Source organism: Varanus komodoensis, unplaced genomic scaffold (assembly GCF_004798865.1).
Source record: "Varanus komodoensis strain SLA01 unplaced genomic scaffold, ASM479886v1 scaffold10, whole genome shotgun sequence".
In the NCBI taxonomy this organism is placed as follows: domain Eukaryota; kingdom Metazoa; phylum Chordata; class Lepidosauria; order Squamata; family Varanidae; genus Varanus; species Varanus komodoensis.
The window spans coordinates 12,384,693-12,404,698 of NW_025335269.1; the positions used below are offsets into that span (position 1 = coordinate 12,384,693).

Consider the following 20,006-nt stretch of genomic DNA (forward strand, 5'->3'; position numbering starts at 1 on the left):
TCTGGGGGATCCCCCCCCTCTATTTTTTAAAGAAAACTCAGAGGGTTCCTCAAGTAACACATTCAAATTAACATGTAATTATCTTGTAAGACACTCCGTGATGAACTGGAACTTTGCCAGAAACTCACTAGTGAGTTTAGGCAAATCAGCCAGCTTTGCTTCTGCCCCTCCATCTGCACTATGGGAAAGCTATTGGCTTTGAAAGGTTTTAATAAGGATTTTGAGATTATGAGCTAGTTTAAACAATTAAAATAATGCACTGTGGCTTAAAATGATATACAGTACCTGATGAGGTTTGAATATTCAGCACTCACTGCTTGTTATGTTGTAGAAACCCAGCTAGCAAAAGTTGTGGGAACATTAAACAACAATGCTCACATAAGCCATGGTCTTCTGTCATGGTCTGTTATTAAGTTTATTTAACCCTCAAACAACCCCAGGTGGCTGGGTTCACATGGCACCACATTTCATGGCTGGGTGTTACATTTTCATGCATCACAGCCCACCATGGCTTTGATAAGCTACGTTGTGCTGTTTTGATTGTGGAAAACAGGTGAAAAGCTTTGAACAGTCTAAATGGACCCCATGAGCTAAGTGCATCCCTTGGCCAAATGGCATTCACATTGGACTTGGGTTCTGCCCACCATGGAATATGGCATCCACTGGATTCTCCCAGTAGTTCAACATGCCTTTATAGGAAAAAAAGTTGCCTGACCCTGTTCTGAGGGGTTACATAAAGTGTTGCTACTACTCCATATTGATACATGTTCCAGTTTTGCTAATTTTCCTTTGAATGTTGGATCTTCAAACTTAATTTCAAATGCATACTTCTCTTGGAGGAAAATTGCATTAATAGGCCATCTAATCATCAAATGATCTGTTGACTAATGCATCATACATGTTATAGGAGGGTTGTATAGATGATAGTTGTTCACATGTTTGGGCTATTATGTGATAACAATCATATGTTTTCATGATGACATAAATTCTAACTTTTATTTCAAATTTAGTGGGACGATAGCATACATTTTATCTGAAAATATTTGAAGCATCATATTCAGAGTATCCTCTCAATCTGGTATGGCCAGATAACTCATATTGAATGCAGTTTGTTCAGGTGAAATTCTGTGTGTATCACTTAAATGGAATTGAAGTCATATGCCACAGGATATTGCCATAAGTCCAGGGAGTTCATGAGAAACATTGAATAAAGTTAGATGAGAACATTAAGTAAAGGTGAAGGGGCTTTACTTATGCCAGAGGTTGATTAAAAAAAAACTGGCCTTAGAGAGAGAACCAGCCTTAGCTAGGAAATGAGGCTGATATACGTCAAAACTAGTTATTGAATCACAGGTGTCACTGTCATGGAAAAGGTAAGTGCTGCATTTTGGGGTGCAATGTTGCAATGTGGTTAAAATGAATATCTTTCAATTCTGTCCCCCATTCATCCTTTACCAACAGGGTCTTCTGCCCAGGACCTAGATGGGCAGAATGTACAACAGTTCATTGCACATTGCTCTTCTATCTTCTGAGATAGTCATTTTGTTGTTTCTTACATTAAAATCCAAAACATTTCTCAATTTTACAGGCTGAGCAATGGGATTATAAGGCTCAAAAGTGATGCATTCCCATAGTTGAGAAAGTTACCTGAGTTAATAGATTCCTCAGTGTCCTATTATGCAAAACAGTTGGCATCCATCAAAATGCATTAACTTGAGAAGAAAGTATATCCTTCCTCACAGGTTTGCTGCAAGGATAAAAGTGATATGATAGGATCATGTAGTATTCTTGGGTTCCTTGTGAAAGGGACAAAATGAGATATAAATGTAATAATGAATAGGTGTTAATATGAAGTCAAGCACTAAGTCAATATTCAGTGTATAAAATTATCATTGTGTTTTGCATTTTCAAGTTTTGGGATCGTAGGCCAATGGGACCTTGTCATAGTGGTGCTTAAGCTGAGATAAAAGACCAGTGGGACTGATCTTTGTTTGTATCCACACAGCATATCAACAATGACCACATACATGGGGAGAAGAAGGAGTTTGTATGTCGATGGCTGGATTGTTCTCGAGAGCAGAAGCCATTCAAAGCCCAGTACATGCTGGTTGTACACATGAGGAGGCACACAGGAGAAAAGCCACACAAATGCACTGTGAGTAAACAGCACTAAATCAGTCCAGTAGCCCAAACTATCTGTTTTCTGTTCCATTTTGCACATATGCAATTTGGGAATGCCTTACCATTTTTAATGGAAAGCTCCTGTGCAGAAGTTGGCCATTGGCAAAATAATGGACTTGTGCTAGTACCTTTTCTATAAATATCTTCCTAAATTACCTTGAGCAGAAGTCTCCAACATGCCTCCTGTGGCACTGGAGAAAGTGCCCCTAACCCACACAACTTTTTTCTTTTTATTTTAACTTGTTCCATTTTTAATATATATGCATGAAGTTATGTATATCTGTAACAATCAATACATATGAAATATGCACAACTTTCTAGCAGTTGTACCTTGGCATCACCAGCACAGGCCATACATTCATGTATCCATTCAAGGGTGTTGTCTATATGCCACCTGTTCAAATATTGAAAGTGATAGAAGGTCCCCAAAGCATAGCATAGAGGAGGTGAGGTGAGTGTTTATCCTTCCAGTGTTGTACTATCCAGTTTCTTTTAGTTGTCAAAAGTGTGTGAAGAATCCATTTACACTGACCATTTGTGAATTTTCATGAAGCACGTAAATAATTTGAAAGCGTATACTTTGGTGAATTTTGAGGACTGCTCCAGTGTTAGCTGTGCAACAATCCCCTCCCAAAAAGAAGCAATTACTACAGATTGCCAAAACATATGTTTAAAATAAGCATTATCTGTATTACAGAGCCAGAAATTATCCAGTTAAACAATCCTTTATGAAAGAGACCTTGTGGTATTAAATCAACATTGAAAAGCACCTTTTGCTGAATAAAATGCAGCCAAAGATCCATTGGTGTTTTGTGGTGCAGCTCATAGCAATTCCAAATTTCCAAATGTGCCCACCTGCCCCAGAAGGATAGGGACATTTGTTCCAGAGACCGTGGTGAACTGTGGCATAGCCACAGTGAGTGTAACCACGCATTCTTTGGGGCAGAGAGAAGGCTAAAGAATACCTAGAAGTTTTTCACAAAGTGTGTGCAATAAAATGTCAAATCACATTAGGTTGAAAATAAAAGTATCATAATGCTATTACAAAAGCACTTAGATGCAGCTCAGATTGTCCTATCGCTAAAAAAAAAAAAAAAAAAACCCAGAAAGAAGAAAATGGAGCATCATCACTGTGAATGTTTTCTGATTCAAATCAGAATGTGATTTGATTTGTTTGTGTGATTGTCTTCAAGCATATTGAAGACATGAATAATTTTAGTTCATAAAAATAACAGGAAGGGAATATAGGATTCTTTGTAGTTCAACATTCTGTTTCTGGAACTGCTGGGTCAGATGGCTTTGGAAAGTCCTGTTTCCACAAGTGAGGATTTGGAGGCAACTGCCCTACCCCAGGATTTGGTTATTCAGAGGCATACATCCTCTGAATGTGATGGTCCCACCTACTTAATATGACAGATAGACTTGGTAGAGTTATCTTGCATGTATTTGTCCAGTCTTTATAAAGAAACCTGGGTAGGTGAGTAACTCTCACTACCTTTCATAAGAAAGTTCCATCGGTAGGAACTTTTAGATAGGTCCATCAGTCCCTTTTTAGGTCACTTCTTCTATCTGAATGTTTGAGATGACAAGGAAAAATGAATGAATGTTGACAGCTTAAGCCTCTGCATGTTTCCTCTGAAGTAGCCACTGTGTTCATTGAGACAAACTCTCAGGTAAGCATGCACAGGGCTCAGAATCGCATTACACTGTTAAAGCCTCTGCTTCCTATGCTGTTATCTTATGTTCTTTTATCTGAGGATTACGATGGGGTCAACCAAAGAGAAAAGGGGAATCTTGAACACATTACCATTACAACAAGATCTTGGAACTGCTTTCTCTTTGATGTGGTGTTATTTTATTGGCTGATCCTCCAACCCAACAAGATTATATTTCCTGTAACTCCAAGTGTTTAGAATAATCCAAATCTGCATCTTGTTTGCAGTTTGAAGGCTGTACAAAGGCCTACTCCAGGCTAGAAAACTTGAAAACCCACTTGAGATCTCACACTGGAGAGAAACCATATGTTTGCGAACATGAGGGCTGCAACAAGGCATTCTCGAATGCGTCTGATCGTGCCAAGCACCAAAACAGAACACATTCCAATGAGGTAAGGAAGCACATGGGCAGCAAGATATGCTGAGCATTCCTTGACATAAGGTTGTTGAAAGAATTTAATGTTAAAATACACACTCCGAGACACACACAAAGGAAGAAATGAACCTGCTAGGGTGGGCAGGCCAGTAGGCAGGCAATAACTAATTGTTGTGATTTATATATATTTTTGATGGGTGTGCAAAACTAGAAAGAGATTACTTGGAAAAAGTAATTTCTACACACTGTGTTAGGATAATGGGGCAGAACCAAAGAGTTCCTCCCTTAGCTTGGCATTGCCCAGTATAAGAAAAGCTGAAGGTTGTGTCAACTTCCTTTGAGCCACAGCAAACTTAGCAAATTTCCTGTCCCTTCCATGACATCATTACAGGTGCTAAAAGTACATCAGAGTAAAGTAGCATAACTGGCATGCAAGCTCAGATTGTTTAGAAGATCTTGTTTTGTTGTAATGGCTGTGTTATATCAGGTGATGTTCAAGTAGTAAGCATTCCTCTTTGATTCAGATTTCCTTGAGATGGAGGGAGGGAGCGATAGAGTTGGCCTGTCATTTACATTTTGAGCCTGGAAGTTATTTTACACTAAGCTTGATGGATTTGTAATTTTACTAAGCTCATGGAATCCCCAACTTTTGAAAACCAGCATTTTGTTGTTGTTGGTACTACAGGCAGTATCTTCCATACGTCACGCAAACAGTAACCAACCAACAAATTTAAAACTGGTTCTTATCTCTCTCTGAAGGCCAAATATTTATTTAATTTTAGAAGGCAATCATAAACTGCAATTCTAAGCAAGAGGAAACCTTCCTCCCATTGTGAATATTCTGGTCAGGACCATAGATGAGCTAAAGCATTAAAGCCCCAACTTCATGCCAGGTTGACAGGATTTATAGACATCATGGGTTGTATCTAATGGTATTCCTGTGCTAGCAAAAGGACATCCATCAGGAGAACAGATGCCCCACTCCTGCCTGATGTGCTCTAGAGGGATTCCCAATACTCTGGAGCAGCTTTGGAGAGGGGCACCTCTTCCCTAATGGGTGCCATTCTGCTGGCACATGGACACCATTAGATACAACCCATTAAGTCTATAAATCCTATAAATGTGTAGCTAATAGACCATTCTGTGCAAGTACAGTGATACATATTTTAGGTCATAAGAGCAACACTAATTGAAGCATGGGCTGAGACCATCTAAAAGACATGATCAGATCCACTGGAATCATTGCCTTTTAATCTTTTCATACTCGACCACAAACTTGTTTTGAAGCTCGCTTCAGCTTCAGTAAAATGCATAGGAGACAGCTCCTCAAAAAATACAACTCCACAGAATTACTTTTATGACACTTGGGGTTTAGCTATACTTTATAATCAGAGCAAAATCCGGTCTGATTTAATTATTCATAGTTAGAGGGTTTTCTAGTACTCTGAAGGGCTGCTTGACATGTAACTATTTTTGTCCATTTAATAATATACCTGTTGGGGATAAGAGAACTTGAATATTGTTTTGTGTGAACCTTTCCATTCTGCATATTCTGAGCAAATACACACAGTCCAGCTTCATATATCATATATGTTATTTCTGACACAGAAATACTCATCTAAATAAGAAAAATGCCATGCAGGAAGGAATGCTAAAGAAACTTTTTAGTGTTGTTTACTAGTGACACCTGCTGGCTAGTTAGTGACAGCATTAACTAAGATTAAGACAGCAGCTGAATCCTTTGGGGAGGGAGTAACCTCTTAAGAGATCTTGTCAGTGGTGAGTTTATTTCTTCGGACTAGAAAATCTGAGAAGAGAATGAGAACTTTGCAGAAACATTTAGTGTGACATTCTGTCTTCCCCAAAGCTCTATTGCATATTCGGATTATATACAATGCAGTTTTTGCACTTTTTTTGGTTTCCAACTGTTAGGGTTAGGGTTATGCTAAAATTTTGTGGTAGCATCCAAGACAGTGAACAGTCACAAAGAATCTGAAATCTAAACTGCATTCAGATCTGAATTAGCATACTAGGGACTTCATGCTCCTTTGTTCTTGAAAATGCCTGGTTATCACTATTGAACAGATGCCTCCCCTAAGCTCCCATGCCATTTAAGGTCGGCTTAAAATATATAACTATATATCTATCTGGATGCCACTACAGATATAGATGTATCTGTACCACTTCATTTTCCTTTTCTGTTCTTTGGGGCTTATAGAGAAGTATCATTTGGGAAGTTTCTCTGTTCTGGATTTAATGATCTCTCCCCAGAAATCTTGCAGGCAGGCATCGGGGTGGGGCACAAAGGAACTGTAATGAATATTCAGCCAGAACTAGCTGAATTAGCCGACTTTTCTCCCTGAATTAGCATACACAGTTTTGGCCCTAAGTGGCACCTGTACTCTTATTACTATACTCTAATTTGGCCCTAAATGGCATCAGAGAAAATCAGCTATTTGATGAACAGAACATTCACATCCTGCAGTTTTGCATACCAGTAAAACAGATTGATAACTGCTCTGTGGAAGAGCCTCAAACCAATATTAGCATTTATTTCCCTGTACAGAAGCCCTATGTCTGCAAGATACCAGGCTGCACAAAGCGGTACACGGACCCCAGTTCTCTCCGAAAGCACGTAAAGACTGTGCATGGTCCTGAGGCACATGTCACCAAGAAGCAGCGGGGAGACATCCACCCAAGGCATCCCCCACCAAGAGACCAAGGCAGCCATTCTCAAACCAGATCCCCAGGCCATCAGACTCAGGGTGCAATTGGTGAGCAAAAGGACCTCAGCAACACTACCTCAAAGCGTGAAGAATGCCTCCAAGTTAAAGCTGTCAAGTCAGAGAAGCCAATGGTATGCAACATCACGAGCTTTTTTCTTACTTTCTGTAAAAGATCATGGATGGTACATTATGAAATACTGCAACTCTTAACCTTTCAAGTTCTGTTTAAAACAAACCCTTGTAAAATAGAAGCTCTTCTGTCTAGCAAGTCCGCCCCAATGGGGATCAAACTGAAATCTGGGGAACTATTTGTAGATTAGGTGGGCTCACATACTTTATATCTTGAGTCAAACTCTGCCATTTCTAGTTGCCTCACAATACCTCTGATCATTCACTTCTATTTACTTCTTTGGGTGGGTGGTGTAACAAAGAAAGGGACAACTAAGTACCATTGGTAGGCTTCCTCATGTTGGATGCACTTGTGTATTTACAGTATCCCAGAGCATTTGCATGCTAAAAATTAGCGGTAGCATCTGAGACAGTGAACACTCATGAAGAATTTGAAATCTAAATTACGTTCCGATCTGAATTAGCATACTAGGGATTTCATGTTTCTTTGCTCTTGAAAATACCTGATTATCACGATAGACCAGATGTCTTCCATAAGACCCCATGCCATTTTAGGTCTGCTTAAATTACACTCTTATTACCGGAAGTTTGGATAATCCAGGTGTTTGTTATTGTACCATTCAAATACAGTGGTACCTCGGTTCACGAACGCCTCAATTCACAACCAAATCGGGTTGCAAACAAACATTTCATAAAAAAATTGACTCAGGTCATAAACTCCACATTGGGTGGTGACTGCGATCGTGGCAGTCTTCCCCCCGCCCCCCGGAGTGGGGAGATGGCCGAGATCATGCCCATCCTTCCTGCATGAACACGCCCATAATTGCGCCCATCTTTCCTGCATGAGCGCAACCACAATCTTGCCCATATCCCCCCTAGCATGATTGCGCCCATCTCCCCACAAGTGCACCTGCGTTCATACCCATCTCTCCCCCCGCAGCACACCCACATTCATGCCCGTCTCCCCCCCAGCGCGCCGGGATGATGGGCGTGTGCAGGGATGACAGGCACGATTGCAGTCATGCTGGGGGAGCGGGGAGATGGCCACGCTCATGCTTGGGTGTGGGGGAATGGCCGGGATCTTTGTTGTTCTTTGTCACTTTGCTTACATTTTTCTAATTTAAAAAAAAAAAAATAGTTACAGAACTGATTAACCTTATTTACACTGAACCTTATGGGGAAATTTAACTTGGCTCACAACCAATTTGGGTCACGACAAGAGTCCTGGAATGGATTGAGTTCATGAGCCAAGGTAACACTGTATGTCTTAGTTATTAAAGGCACGGTACAGGAGGAAGGCCCTCTGTACAAGAGTGTACTTTGTTTTTGCACAATTCCCATTCTATTTCAGTGGAAATTGCACAGGAGGAGAGCCCCCATAGTTCTTAATGAATGGTAACCTCATTTAAATTTAGTTCCTTCAGATTAATACTTGGAGAAGATTATAATGACTGAGCTGATTGCTAATATATGGGGTACAATGATGTTTCAACAATCTATAAATATTTGTTTAAATAATGTAAATAAAGAAGTAAAAAGTGCTGAATTTTCAGGGTGACATGGAGACAACCTGTAAGGCAGCCTTCTTCAGCTCGGTGCCCTCCAGATGTTTTGAATTCCCATAAGCCCAACCAGCATGGCCAGTGGTCAGAAACCCTTAGAGCTGTAGTCCAAGGAAAGCACCAGATTGGGAATGGCTGCAGTAAGGCCTGTTTCCTACAAAGGTGATGCACAATTGCCAGTGGTGCTTCTCATGGTTGAACGTTCCCTTGCAAAAGAAAAAGTTAGTGGAAAATAACCCTGCACAAAGAAAACCAGTGTGAAAGAGATGAGCTTAAACTAGAATTCTTCTCTCTGACATACCGTTTACTATGTGGAAGGTTTTTGTTTATTGTTTTAATGGAGTATTAAATCTTGTGATCTTTCCACTTGCAGTCTGAAGCAGTACAATACAGTTAAAAAAAAACACTTCAGTGAAACTTAGAGATTTCAGTTCGTGAGAAATATGTATAATGTGATTTCCTATAAAGCTTGCCATGCTGATTCACCATGATCCAGAAATTTGTGTGCTTAGATGCACTTGCTAATATCCTACCTGTAAAGATTTTCCATTCTTTTCAAAGGAGAGAACAGGTCTGCCTATGCAAAATTCAGCTCCTCTGTTGAAATGAATGGAACTCTCATTGCATAGTGGGGACCAAACCTGCTCCTAGGATCAGAAAGCAGATCCAAGTGATTTCATTTGTTCTATGTTTCAGCTGTATTCAAAAATATTTTCTTTGGATTTAAGATTTCAGCAATGTGGTTCTTTTGAAAAACATTGGAAAAAAGCAGGAGCAGAAGATTATTGAGATCATGTAGAAAATATGCTTAATATTATAACATTGGATATTTAATATTTAATCCAAATAAGTGCCAAAAACACTTGGTGAGAGAATAATAATGTCACATAAGTGTGACATAATTTTGTGTTTCTCTTTGTGTTGTATGACTTAACATTTCATTGTTGTTATTGTACTAATTCAATGTTTCTTCTATCTAATGTTCTTTAATGACTTATTCTAACTTCCTAAGGACAGTGGGTAATAAGGTGAGGGGATTTTAACTTCTCCATAATTTTTCACTGCTAATTTTTTAAAAAACCATTTGCTTGCTGTTTTGCACCATTCCATCAAATGCATTCATGACTGTCATAAACTGGGCATTTTATAACTTAGGCATGTGGCACAACCAGACTGAAGGCCAGTCTTACGCAGTCATGTGCATATCCGCATACACTTCTGTGATCATTCTCTGTTTTGTGATTACTGTGAACTGTTTGCCAGCTGCAAGAAAAGACTTCTGACCCTCACATTTCTTTCCCCATTCAGCATGAAATTGTAGCTGCCCTAACAACATTTCACTGTGATCTAGTTGATTTCAAGAAGGACGCTGAAGTTTTCAGCCAAATGCCCATAACATTGTGCTACTAGTACACTCTTATTTTCTTCTTCACAGTGATTCTGGGAGTACTTGCATGCATGGCTTACTTAATGGAAAGTCTTTTCATGATTGTTTTGTTGAAATGTTTGAGATTACTGATTTCATTTTTAAAAAGCTAATTACCAACAACAGAAGTGTTCACACAGATCAATATCCTAAGTAAATTCTAAGAGTATTTTGAGGGGTATCCTTGAAAGCAACGATATTCTGCATACCTTAGACACAGTGTTGTGTATACTGTGATTCTGCTGGAGCACAGAATAGCTTTCACTTTTAAAGATAATGGGAATAAACTTTACAGCTGTGACAAGGTGTTTGCACATGGGCCAGTGGCTTGGGTTTTTCTGGCAAAAAACTTAACCTGAACACTCAAACATTTAAAAAGTATTACTTAAGTGTTATTTACGTTAATATTAAATGACATTTTCCCCAGTGATCTAAACATGATCATATAATAAGTGAACTTATTTGCAACTGCCATTGTTATATGAACCTAGGTATTTGTTTAGAAAAAAAATCACTAAAGCATAGTTATTTTGATTTAAAGGCTATATTCAAAGTAATGCAATATAACCTATTTTATTTTTTTATTTTACTATTACTTTTAGTATCATCATCATAATCATGATTAGTGAAATATTAAGATGTGGTAAATATTTAAGATCTGGTAATTTATAGGTTGCACTCCACCGTACTTTGTATGAATTGTAAAAAAATAAATGCACACTCTGAATAGCAAGTGGTTAACAGGGTTGAAAGCTTGGAGGGCGGCAACTAGAGGGAAGGCTTTCTTTGTGGAGGCCAGCCACTAATGGAATGACCTGCCCGTGATGCCTGCCTGCCACCAGCCTTGTCATCTTCTCAACACCAAGTAAAGACAGGCCTTTATGCTAAGTCTTTTAAAAGTATACTTGGGTATCCAAGACTTGAGAAGATCCCCATCTCAGGTGATTTCATTGCACATTGTTTTATCTCTTTTTAACTTTTCATGTTACAATGCTTATACATTCTGATGACATTTTATTGTGTTATTACGAACTGCTTTAAACTGCCCAGAGACCTTCAGTTATTGGTCAGTATAGAAATGAAATCAATAATAGCAATAATAACAACACTGGCACATAGAAAGAGCTGTTTTTCCCCCCCAAATAATGGCTTTTTCTGGGCTTGTTCTCAGCTTCTGTGGAACATACTGAGGTCAGGCATGGGGACAGCTACCACAGTCTCACTCCTTCTCCATGTGTTATTGGAACATGTGGACAGAATATGAGAAGAAGGATTCAATATGTTCAGTGTAATTTTGAAAATTGGCCAATATATGGGCATTCTTTTGTTGCATCACTAATTTATTTCATGGAACAATGTATTTTTAGAAATTTTGTGGAAAGCCTTTCAGCCCACATCACTGGTACAGGCAATGCCTGCTGAGGTCCCTAAACCCAGAAAGCCGTCTGAATAAGATGCACATAAGATGAGGATAAGATGAAAGCCAATGTGGTGTAGTGGTCAGAATGCTGGACTGGGTAGCAGGGAGATCCAGATTCTAGTCCCCACTCAGCTATGGAGCTCCCTGGGTGACTCGGGGCCAGCCACCCGCTCTCAGCTTAACCCCTCTTGCAGGGTTGCTGTTCTCACATGGGTTAAAATGAAGCTATGTAAGCTGCCCTGTGTTCCTCACAAGAAGAAAAAAGTTGGGAGATAAATGCAATGAAATAATACTCATAACAGTGATGATAATTTGGGAGAACACTAACATAGACACATCTTCACCGTGGCCTCTGTGCATCACACATTATGGGTGCTGCATCTGCGCAGTGCCTGTTGCCGGGAAACTTGATCAGTTTTTAATGGTTTTTGGCGGGAACTCTGCACCCTCCTCTGCAGTGTAAAGGGGCAGAGTGCCCGCCATTTCCCCAGTCTGCTTGCCTTCGCCATTCGCTGTGCCTTGGGCTCTTTTCGCTCTGGCTGTTCTACTAGATCTGGTTAAGAAGCTCCTTCCTTGTCTTCGTTCTACTTTCACATATAGTTACTCTGTCCTAGTTCGCCCTGCTCCTGTTACTCTCTGCCTTTTTCCAACCCACCCAACCCCACCCTACCCCATTTCAAAAAATATAAAAATATATTTTAAAAAACCCTTATTTCGCCCTTCGTCTCCAAGTTATACGCTCACTGAGTCCTCCTTTTCTTTTGATAGCGCAGCGAACTTTCTTTTGTAAGTGTTCCCAGGGTGGGGCTAAAATGTCCCCCACTGATCCTCACGACCTGTGACAGGTAAGTGCAGCCATTGCTAGTCTTTCACAAGACAGGCATGGAAGAATCATGAGAATAGGCTGTGCAATGTGATATGGGACCAAGCCCTGGTTACCATGAAGCAGTTCTCAGCTGAGGCCAGCTTCTCTGCAGCTGCGGGACTGTCTGAAGCTCCATCTGCTAAACCATCTGATGGGGGTTCGACTGCTAAGGATGGAAAGTGTTCCTCTAGCCCTCCTCCACATAAGCATAAGGAGAAGAAGAAGCATATCAGATCCGATGACTCCTCGAAGTCCAAGCGATCCAAGAAGGATGAGACTGATAAACTCGAGCGTTGCCATAAGAAACATGACAAGCAGCCATGCTCAGAGCCGACTTCCATCCCAGCCTCGGTCCCAATTGAGGCTTCGAGCTGTCAGTCCCTGAGGCAGGTGACCCGTCCATCGTCGTCTCCAAGGGTTACAGCTTCGCCTCACTTTAGTCCTGATGCCACAGCAAGAGGCTCTGTGTCCAATGGAGAGATCTGTGAATCTTCTTCTCGTCCGGGACTCGACAAACCACCTGCGAGACCTCCGACAAATATGCCAGCAGTTCATTCATCTCCGGAGGGATCTCCGAGAGCACTTCAGCACCCCTTCAACACCTTACTGCCTCCACCTCTGGCTCCTCAGCCATCACGACGCTGGGTTCCCCTTCCTTATGGGGAATTTGATCCCAATCATTTTGATCATACCTACCCATGGGACTACTGTCCCCAGTACGGGTACTACCCGCATCTGATGCCATGTCCTCACCCCTCTACACCATACAACATGTCAAGAGATGCTCCGTCAACGTCTGCTGAAGCTCTCGTTGACCCCTCCACGTCTTCTGGAGGCTCCTCGTCTAGTCTACCCTACAGCTCAGATTCGGACTCAGATGATTGTAAAGAGGCATCGACATCTCCAGATGCGATCATCTCTACCCAGGGCCCTGGGTCTCTGGGTGATTCTCAGGGAACATTCTCCGAGTTACTCTTGCACATGACCAAGTCTTTGAAGATCAGTGTTCAGCAGCGTATTGATCCAAACCAGGACAATATCTTTGCTATCGTCCGTAAGGAAGATTCCTCATCTATCACCTTGGCATTTATTACCACTCTCAAGCAGGCGATGACTGATACCTGGCAGCTGCCTAACCATCCTCATCCTACCTGCAGACGGCTTGAGGGGATGTATAAAATTTGGGAGCAGGATATTCCTTTCCTGCTGAAACAGCCACAACCGAATTCTATTGTCACTGAATCCTCTCAGGGGCATCAAAATAAGGAGCATTCCATTCTGGTGGATAAGGAAGGCAGGAAGATTGACATGCTGTCTTACTCCATCTACGCCGCCATGGGACTCGGTCTTTCCATCTCTAACTATGAGGCCACCATGGCCCGTTATCAATTCTTTCTCTGGCAGAAGGTCGAGTTCCTTGCTGCATTCCTCCCGGACCAACAAAGAGAACTGGCCCACCTGTTCATTGGGGAGATGCAGCTCTCTAGGCAACAACTCAACACGGCAAGATATCATGTCGACTGATTCTCGAGGTCTCATTGGTGCCATCGCACTCCGCAGATATGCCTGGTTAAAATCTGGGAATTTTCCTCAGGAAACGAAGCAGCATGTAGAGAAAATGCCATTCGACAGCACCAGCCTGTTTAATGCTAGAACAGATGACAAGCTGGAAAACATCCAAAAGAGCTGCATTACTGTGCGACGATGGAGACTTCGTCCCAGCAGAGACGGAAGTGGCCTTGGAGCAGTTCTCAATACTATTACCAGCCTTACCAACCACCGTACCCATCTGGGTGCCAGCAGTATGGTCAGAGGCAGCAACGCAACTGTTGGCAGAATGCGCCTCGATTCCAACAGCCCAGGTACTGGCTTGACACTGACAAATGCCCTCACTGAGGACACATTGAAACCTCTCCTCTTAACTCCAAACCCCTTCCCCTCTTCCTTTTGGGGATCGGCTGCAAAGTCGACTCCCCATCTGGGAGTCCATCACATCTAATGAGTGGGTTCTTGCTATCGTAGAACATGGATACAAAATCGAGTTTGAGACCGTTCCGCCAGTCGGACCGATCTGTTATAACAGCTGCCTCCCCGATGAGGTATCTCAGTTGCTTCATAAGGGTGCGATCCGTCAAGTTAGCCACTCTGAAGGACTGCACAGTTTCTACTCTTATGTACTTTACCGTACTGAAGCATGATGGTGTTCTACGCCCGATATTGGACTTACGCGGTGTCAATAAATTTATTAGACCCAAAAAATTCTGGATGACCACACCCCAGAACATTCTTCCGTTGCTCGGGAGAGAGGATTGGTTCAGATCCCTGGACTTAAAGGACGCTGCCAGTCTTCAAAGTGCTCCGATACTTTCAGCCCGTCCTCCACGGTCATGAGATTCAGGTAGTGTCCGACAATATAGTGACTGTTTTTTTATCTGAATTAACAGGGCGGCACAAAATCGATGCCACTAGTGAATCTTATCATTCGCATATGGATCTGGTGCATTTTGCACAAAATGGTTCTACAAGCTGTGCACCTTGTGGGTACCCACAACAAAGAAGCCGATACCTTGAGCAGACATGTCATTGAATCACTAGTGGGAACTGGATTGACAGATCTGCCTTTGCCTATTTCAGTGTTGGGGCACACCAGACATAGACTTGTTAGTGACCCACAACAACACTGTCTGCGTGATGTATTGTTCCTGAGCAGGAATAGGGATAGACTCGATGGGGGATGCCCTCACAGTATTGTGGGAGAACATATTCTTATATGCCTTCCCACCAATGCCGTTAGTAACAAAAACAGTTGTCAAGATCTGCCAAGATGCTGCTCGCAAATTCTTGTTGCTCCTTGGTGGCCCCGACAGCCCTGCTTTCCCTCTTTTCTCCAACTTTCACACAACCATTTCTTCCACTTCCACTTACCTCAAGTTCTTCATCTTCTCACTCAGCAACATGGTGCTGTTCAACATCCAGATCTATGGTCCCTGAACTTGACAGCCTGGCTTGTCCATTGACTCTCTTCTGCATCAGGACCGACATTTTCTTTGGATTCGTCTCATCCCTCGCCCTCGGGTTAACTCGGCCTCTCCATCTACGTCCTCAGAGCTGTTTCTCTCCACACCTGCATTGCCTCCACTTTCATCATCAGTACTGACACCTTTGCCAATCTGCACTACGACCGGCCACACATCATTTCTATAGTGCCAAATGGAATCGTTTCTCTTCATTCACTACTTCCCATCATTTCCATTCTCAGTCTGCCACCACTAACAATATCCAGACCTTTTTACTCTCACTTCACCAAGGAGGTCTCAAACCATCCTCCATTAAGGTGTACATTGCTGCTATCTCACATTTTAGGGGATGCATCGGAGACTTGACTGTTTTCTCTCATTATCTTGTCTGCCGATTACTCTGGAGTCTGTAGAATCTCCACCCCCCAAATCCGAATGGTAGTCCCAACCTGGAGCCTCTCTGTCGTCCTTTAAGCTCTTACCGAACCTCCTTTTGAGCCTCTAGCTACAGCTGATCTTCATCTCCTTTTGTGGAAAACTGCCTTCTTAGTAGCAGTTACTTCAGCTAGATGAGCCAGTGAACTTTGTGTTCTCCAAATCGATCTTCCATACCTTATTTTTCATAAGGAAAAGGTAGTTCTTCATACCGATCCAGGTTTCCTGCCTAAAGTTGCATCTCCTTTCCATCTTAACCAAGACATTGTTCTGCCAGCCATTTTTCCAGCTCCATCAACACCGATTGAACATTCCTTGCATACTCTGGAAGTTTGTTGATGCCTAGCTTTCTATCAACCCCGAATCGTTCAGAAAGTCTAAACGACTCTTTGTCAAATATTCTGAACATGACAGGGGCCTGCCAGTCAGTTCTCAGAAATTTTCAAAGTGGATCGTTGAGACGATTCAACTAGCCTATCACCTTTCCAACTCGGACCTGCCTCTTACTCCAAGGGGACATTCCACCAGAGCTGTCGCTGCTTTCTCAGCTCTCTGAGCAGAGATTCCCCTACATCTGCAGAGTGGCGACGTGCTCCATCCCATGCACCTTTGCAAGGCACTACCGCTTAGACGTCAGGGCCAGACAGGACTGCTCCTTCAGCCAAGCTGTCCTCTCTTCAGTTCTCCAGTGATGACACCATCCCACCTCCGGGTGTAGTAAGCTTACTAGTCAACCTTAATGTGTGATGCACAGAAGCCACAATGAAGAAAGGCAGGTTATTCACCTGTAACTGTTGTTCTTCAAGTGGTTATCTGTGCATTCACACAACCCGTCCACCAGCCCCTCTCGGTGTTGGTGACTGGGTATTTGTTTAATTCATTCATTTACTCTGTTTTTTTCCAACATATATATTGTATAAATATTTCTTGTCTTGAGGTATACATATGTATACTTCCCTTTTTTTTCTCTGTTTGTTTCTTTAGTAGTTTCTTCTATATGAGTCAATTTCATTACCGACTCCTTCCACTTGGAGGCGAACAGATGGTCTTCAGCTGACTGGGGAAAAGGCAGGCATTTCTCCCCTTTATAGTAGGAGGAGGGAGGTGCGGAGTTCCCGCCAAAAACTGTTGATGCTGTTTAATCCTCCCAGCAACAGGCACTGCCCAGGCACAGCACCCATAATGTGTGAATGCACAGATAGCCACTCAGAGCACAACAGTTACAGAGTTTATTTTCCTCGGCTGCAAGATCACCGCAGACTGGGACTGCAGCCAAGAAATTAAAAGACGCTTGCTCCTGGGGAGGAAGGCTATGGCAAATCTAGACAACATACTAAAAAGCAGAGACATCACCCTGCCAACAAAAGTGCATATAGTCAAGGTTATGGTTTTCCCAGTTACAATGTATGGCTGTAAAAGCTGGACCATAAGGAAGGCTGAGCGCAAAAGGATTGAGGCCTTTGAATTGTGGTGCTGGACGAGACTCCTGCGAGTCCCTTGGACCACAATGCGATCAAACCGGTCAGTCCTAGAGGAGATCAACCCTGACTGCTCTTTAGAAGGCCAGATACTGAAGATGAAACTCAAATACTTTGGTCACCTAATGAGAAGGAAGGACTCCCTGGAGAAGAGCCTAATGCTGGGAACAACTGAAGGCAAAACAAGGGGATGGCAGAGAATGAGGTGGCAAGATGGAGTCACTGAAGCAGTTGGTGTAAGCTAGAGAGGACTCCGGGGGATGGTGGAGGACAGGAGGGCCTGGAGGAATGTTGTCCATGGGGTCACAATGGGTCAGACACGACTTCGTGACTAACAACAACCTGCCTTTTTAAAACTCTGTTCTGCTTCCCTCTTTTAGTATTTCTTTTAGGTGAAGCTGTTGTATACATGAAAAAATGCTGTTATGTGGGTGTTTTAAACAACCTGATTATCACTACAGTAAAACAAATTTTCTGAAACATTGCTGAACTGTTTTTGGATAGGCTTAGCAGAAGCAGGTCAACATCAAAAGTTCAAAACCAAAATAAAGTACAGGAAAGATAGCTTATATGTTAAGATAGGATGGAAGGGAAATCTTTCAGAAAATGGTTTTATGGGGAAACCTATATCTGCAAGCTGGCACTGCTGTTCTCTTAGGCTTCTCTTCTGAGTGCAGTGTTTCTGACAGTATAATAAATGTTAATTAGAAAGCAGTGTTTGACAGTAGCACTATTTTATTCCAATTGCAGTGTCCAAAGCAGCACAGAGCTACTAGGATTCCCTTTTGGCAGATCCTATGCATGTTTAGAAAGAAAAAAGTCCTACAACTCCCAGCATGTTCCTGTTAGCATGACTGTCTAGGGAATGCTGGGAGTTGTAGGACTTCTTGTCTAGACATGCAAAAGATTGTGCCTATCATCTAGCTTGTTCTGCCATCTGTGCACTTTAGTATGCAGAACTGACATGAGAAAAGATTCTGAATCTTTGGTCACTCTTTGGAGATTAGACAGCTTGTCTGTGTTTGTGCGTGCGTGCACCCTTGTGTGTGTGTAATTTGCTGTTCAGCTGCAGCTCAATATACTGGCTAGCATCCAAAGAGCTACTTTTGGCAGAGAAGAATGTTTTCCTTAAAACAGCAGATATTTATGCCATATGAAAGACAGCTTGTGAAACTTCCTTCACTTCCAGAAGAGGTTTTCTACGTGTATAGTATTGGTGTAATGAAGACATGACTCCAGAAATGCCAGTCCAGATAATTGTACATATATTCTATTACAGAGTGCACCCTAAAAAACTTTAATTTTGGATACTTAAAGCAAATTGGGTGAGATAGGAGGTTTTTGCGCCTACTTTGTGTAATTGTATAATTTTCTGTATCGACCTCTCAACAGTATGACACTGGGCTAGATGGACCATGAGTCTGACCATGTAAGGCTTTCCTTAATTGTGAATTGTTCGTTTATTTCTCCACATTGTTAGTGACCATGTTATTTATTTGTTCAGATCCTACCCTACATTTCTCCCACTATTTATTTATTTATGTATTTGGGATTTTTCTAGGCTGTCCAATCACTTCCGTCTCTGGACGGCTCACAACAATCTATAGATACAACAATAAATAATAGCATCTGTATCCTAAACAATAATAAATTAGATATACCATGACTGAAATATATAAAATTAATAAGTTAGATTAAAATAATTAATTCTAATAATAATTAAAATTATCATTAAAATATTGGTTAAATAAAAAGGTCTTAACCTGGCGCTGAAAAACATATAAAGACGGCGCCAGGTGGACCTCTCTGGGGAGTGCATTCCATAGCCTGGGCGCCACCGCAGAGAAGGTCCTCCTCTGACTATGTTCTCTTCTAACCTTCAAGGAAGGTTCCCAGAGCAGGGCCTCTGCTGCCGATCTTAGGGGTCGGGAGGGCATATGGGGAAGAAGATGTATAATGAATCCAAGGTGTATTCTGCTTCTAATCAGATTTTTTTCTCTATATCTTTTACCTCCTCCAAACAGACATCTCAGCCAAGCCCTGGTGGTCAGTCTGCATGCAGCAGCGAACAGTCCCCCATCAGCAACTATTCCACCAATGGGATCGAGCTTAATCTGACCAATAGAGGTAGTGTAGGAGACCTCAGTGTCATAGATGAAACCCCTATCATGGACTCTACCATTTCCACAGCAACCACAGCTCTTGGCTTGCAGGCCAGGAGGCATATGACAGAGACCAAATGGATGGAGCAAGTCAAGCTAGAAAGATTGAATCAAATCAATGGAGTGCTTCCAAGACTGAACCCCATTCCACCTTCCAAAGCCCCCACCTTGCCACCTCTCATAGGAAATGGTGAGATGTGCTTATTTAACATCTTCTTATTTCTACATCCAGCTTCTGAACTTGGCATTTGTAGAGGAGGAATTTAGAATAACCTGAAGTTGAATAGAAAGTCTGCCAAACTTTAAACCAAATCATGCAAGACTCATAGGCCTTTCCTTTGACAAAGCCAGACCTAAACAAGATTCTCAGCATAGATCATGTGTTTCTCTGGCTGGACTGTACCACTTCAGGTGGAGATGGCAAGTTTGAATATTCCATCACACTACTCATGGGCTTCACCCATGGTACATTATTTCATTAAGTTTTGATCCAGATGAATTGAGTAAAGGAATA

At 41.9% G+C, this 20,006-nt stretch overlaps 1 protein-coding gene across 9 annotated transcripts in view; it reads left to right on the forward strand.

The window, feature by feature from the left end:
• GLI3 (GLI family zinc finger 3) overlaps window positions 1-20,006 on the forward strand; it is a 476,769-nt gene that overhangs the window by 449,200 nt on the left and 7,563 nt on the right. For all 9 annotated transcript variants that reach the window (XM_044454104.1, XM_044454087.1, XM_044454118.1 and 6 more), the window contains 4 exons: window positions 2,006-2,155; window positions 4,124-4,288; window positions 6,839-7,129; window positions 19,355-19,682. In XM_044454104.1, the coding sequence (XP_044310039.1) occupies window positions 2,006-2,155; window positions 4,124-4,288; window positions 6,839-7,129; window positions 19,355-19,682 (934 nt within the window). The remainder of the gene's footprint in view (window positions 1-2,005; window positions 2,156-4,123; window positions 4,289-6,838; window positions 7,130-19,354; window positions 19,683-20,006) is intronic.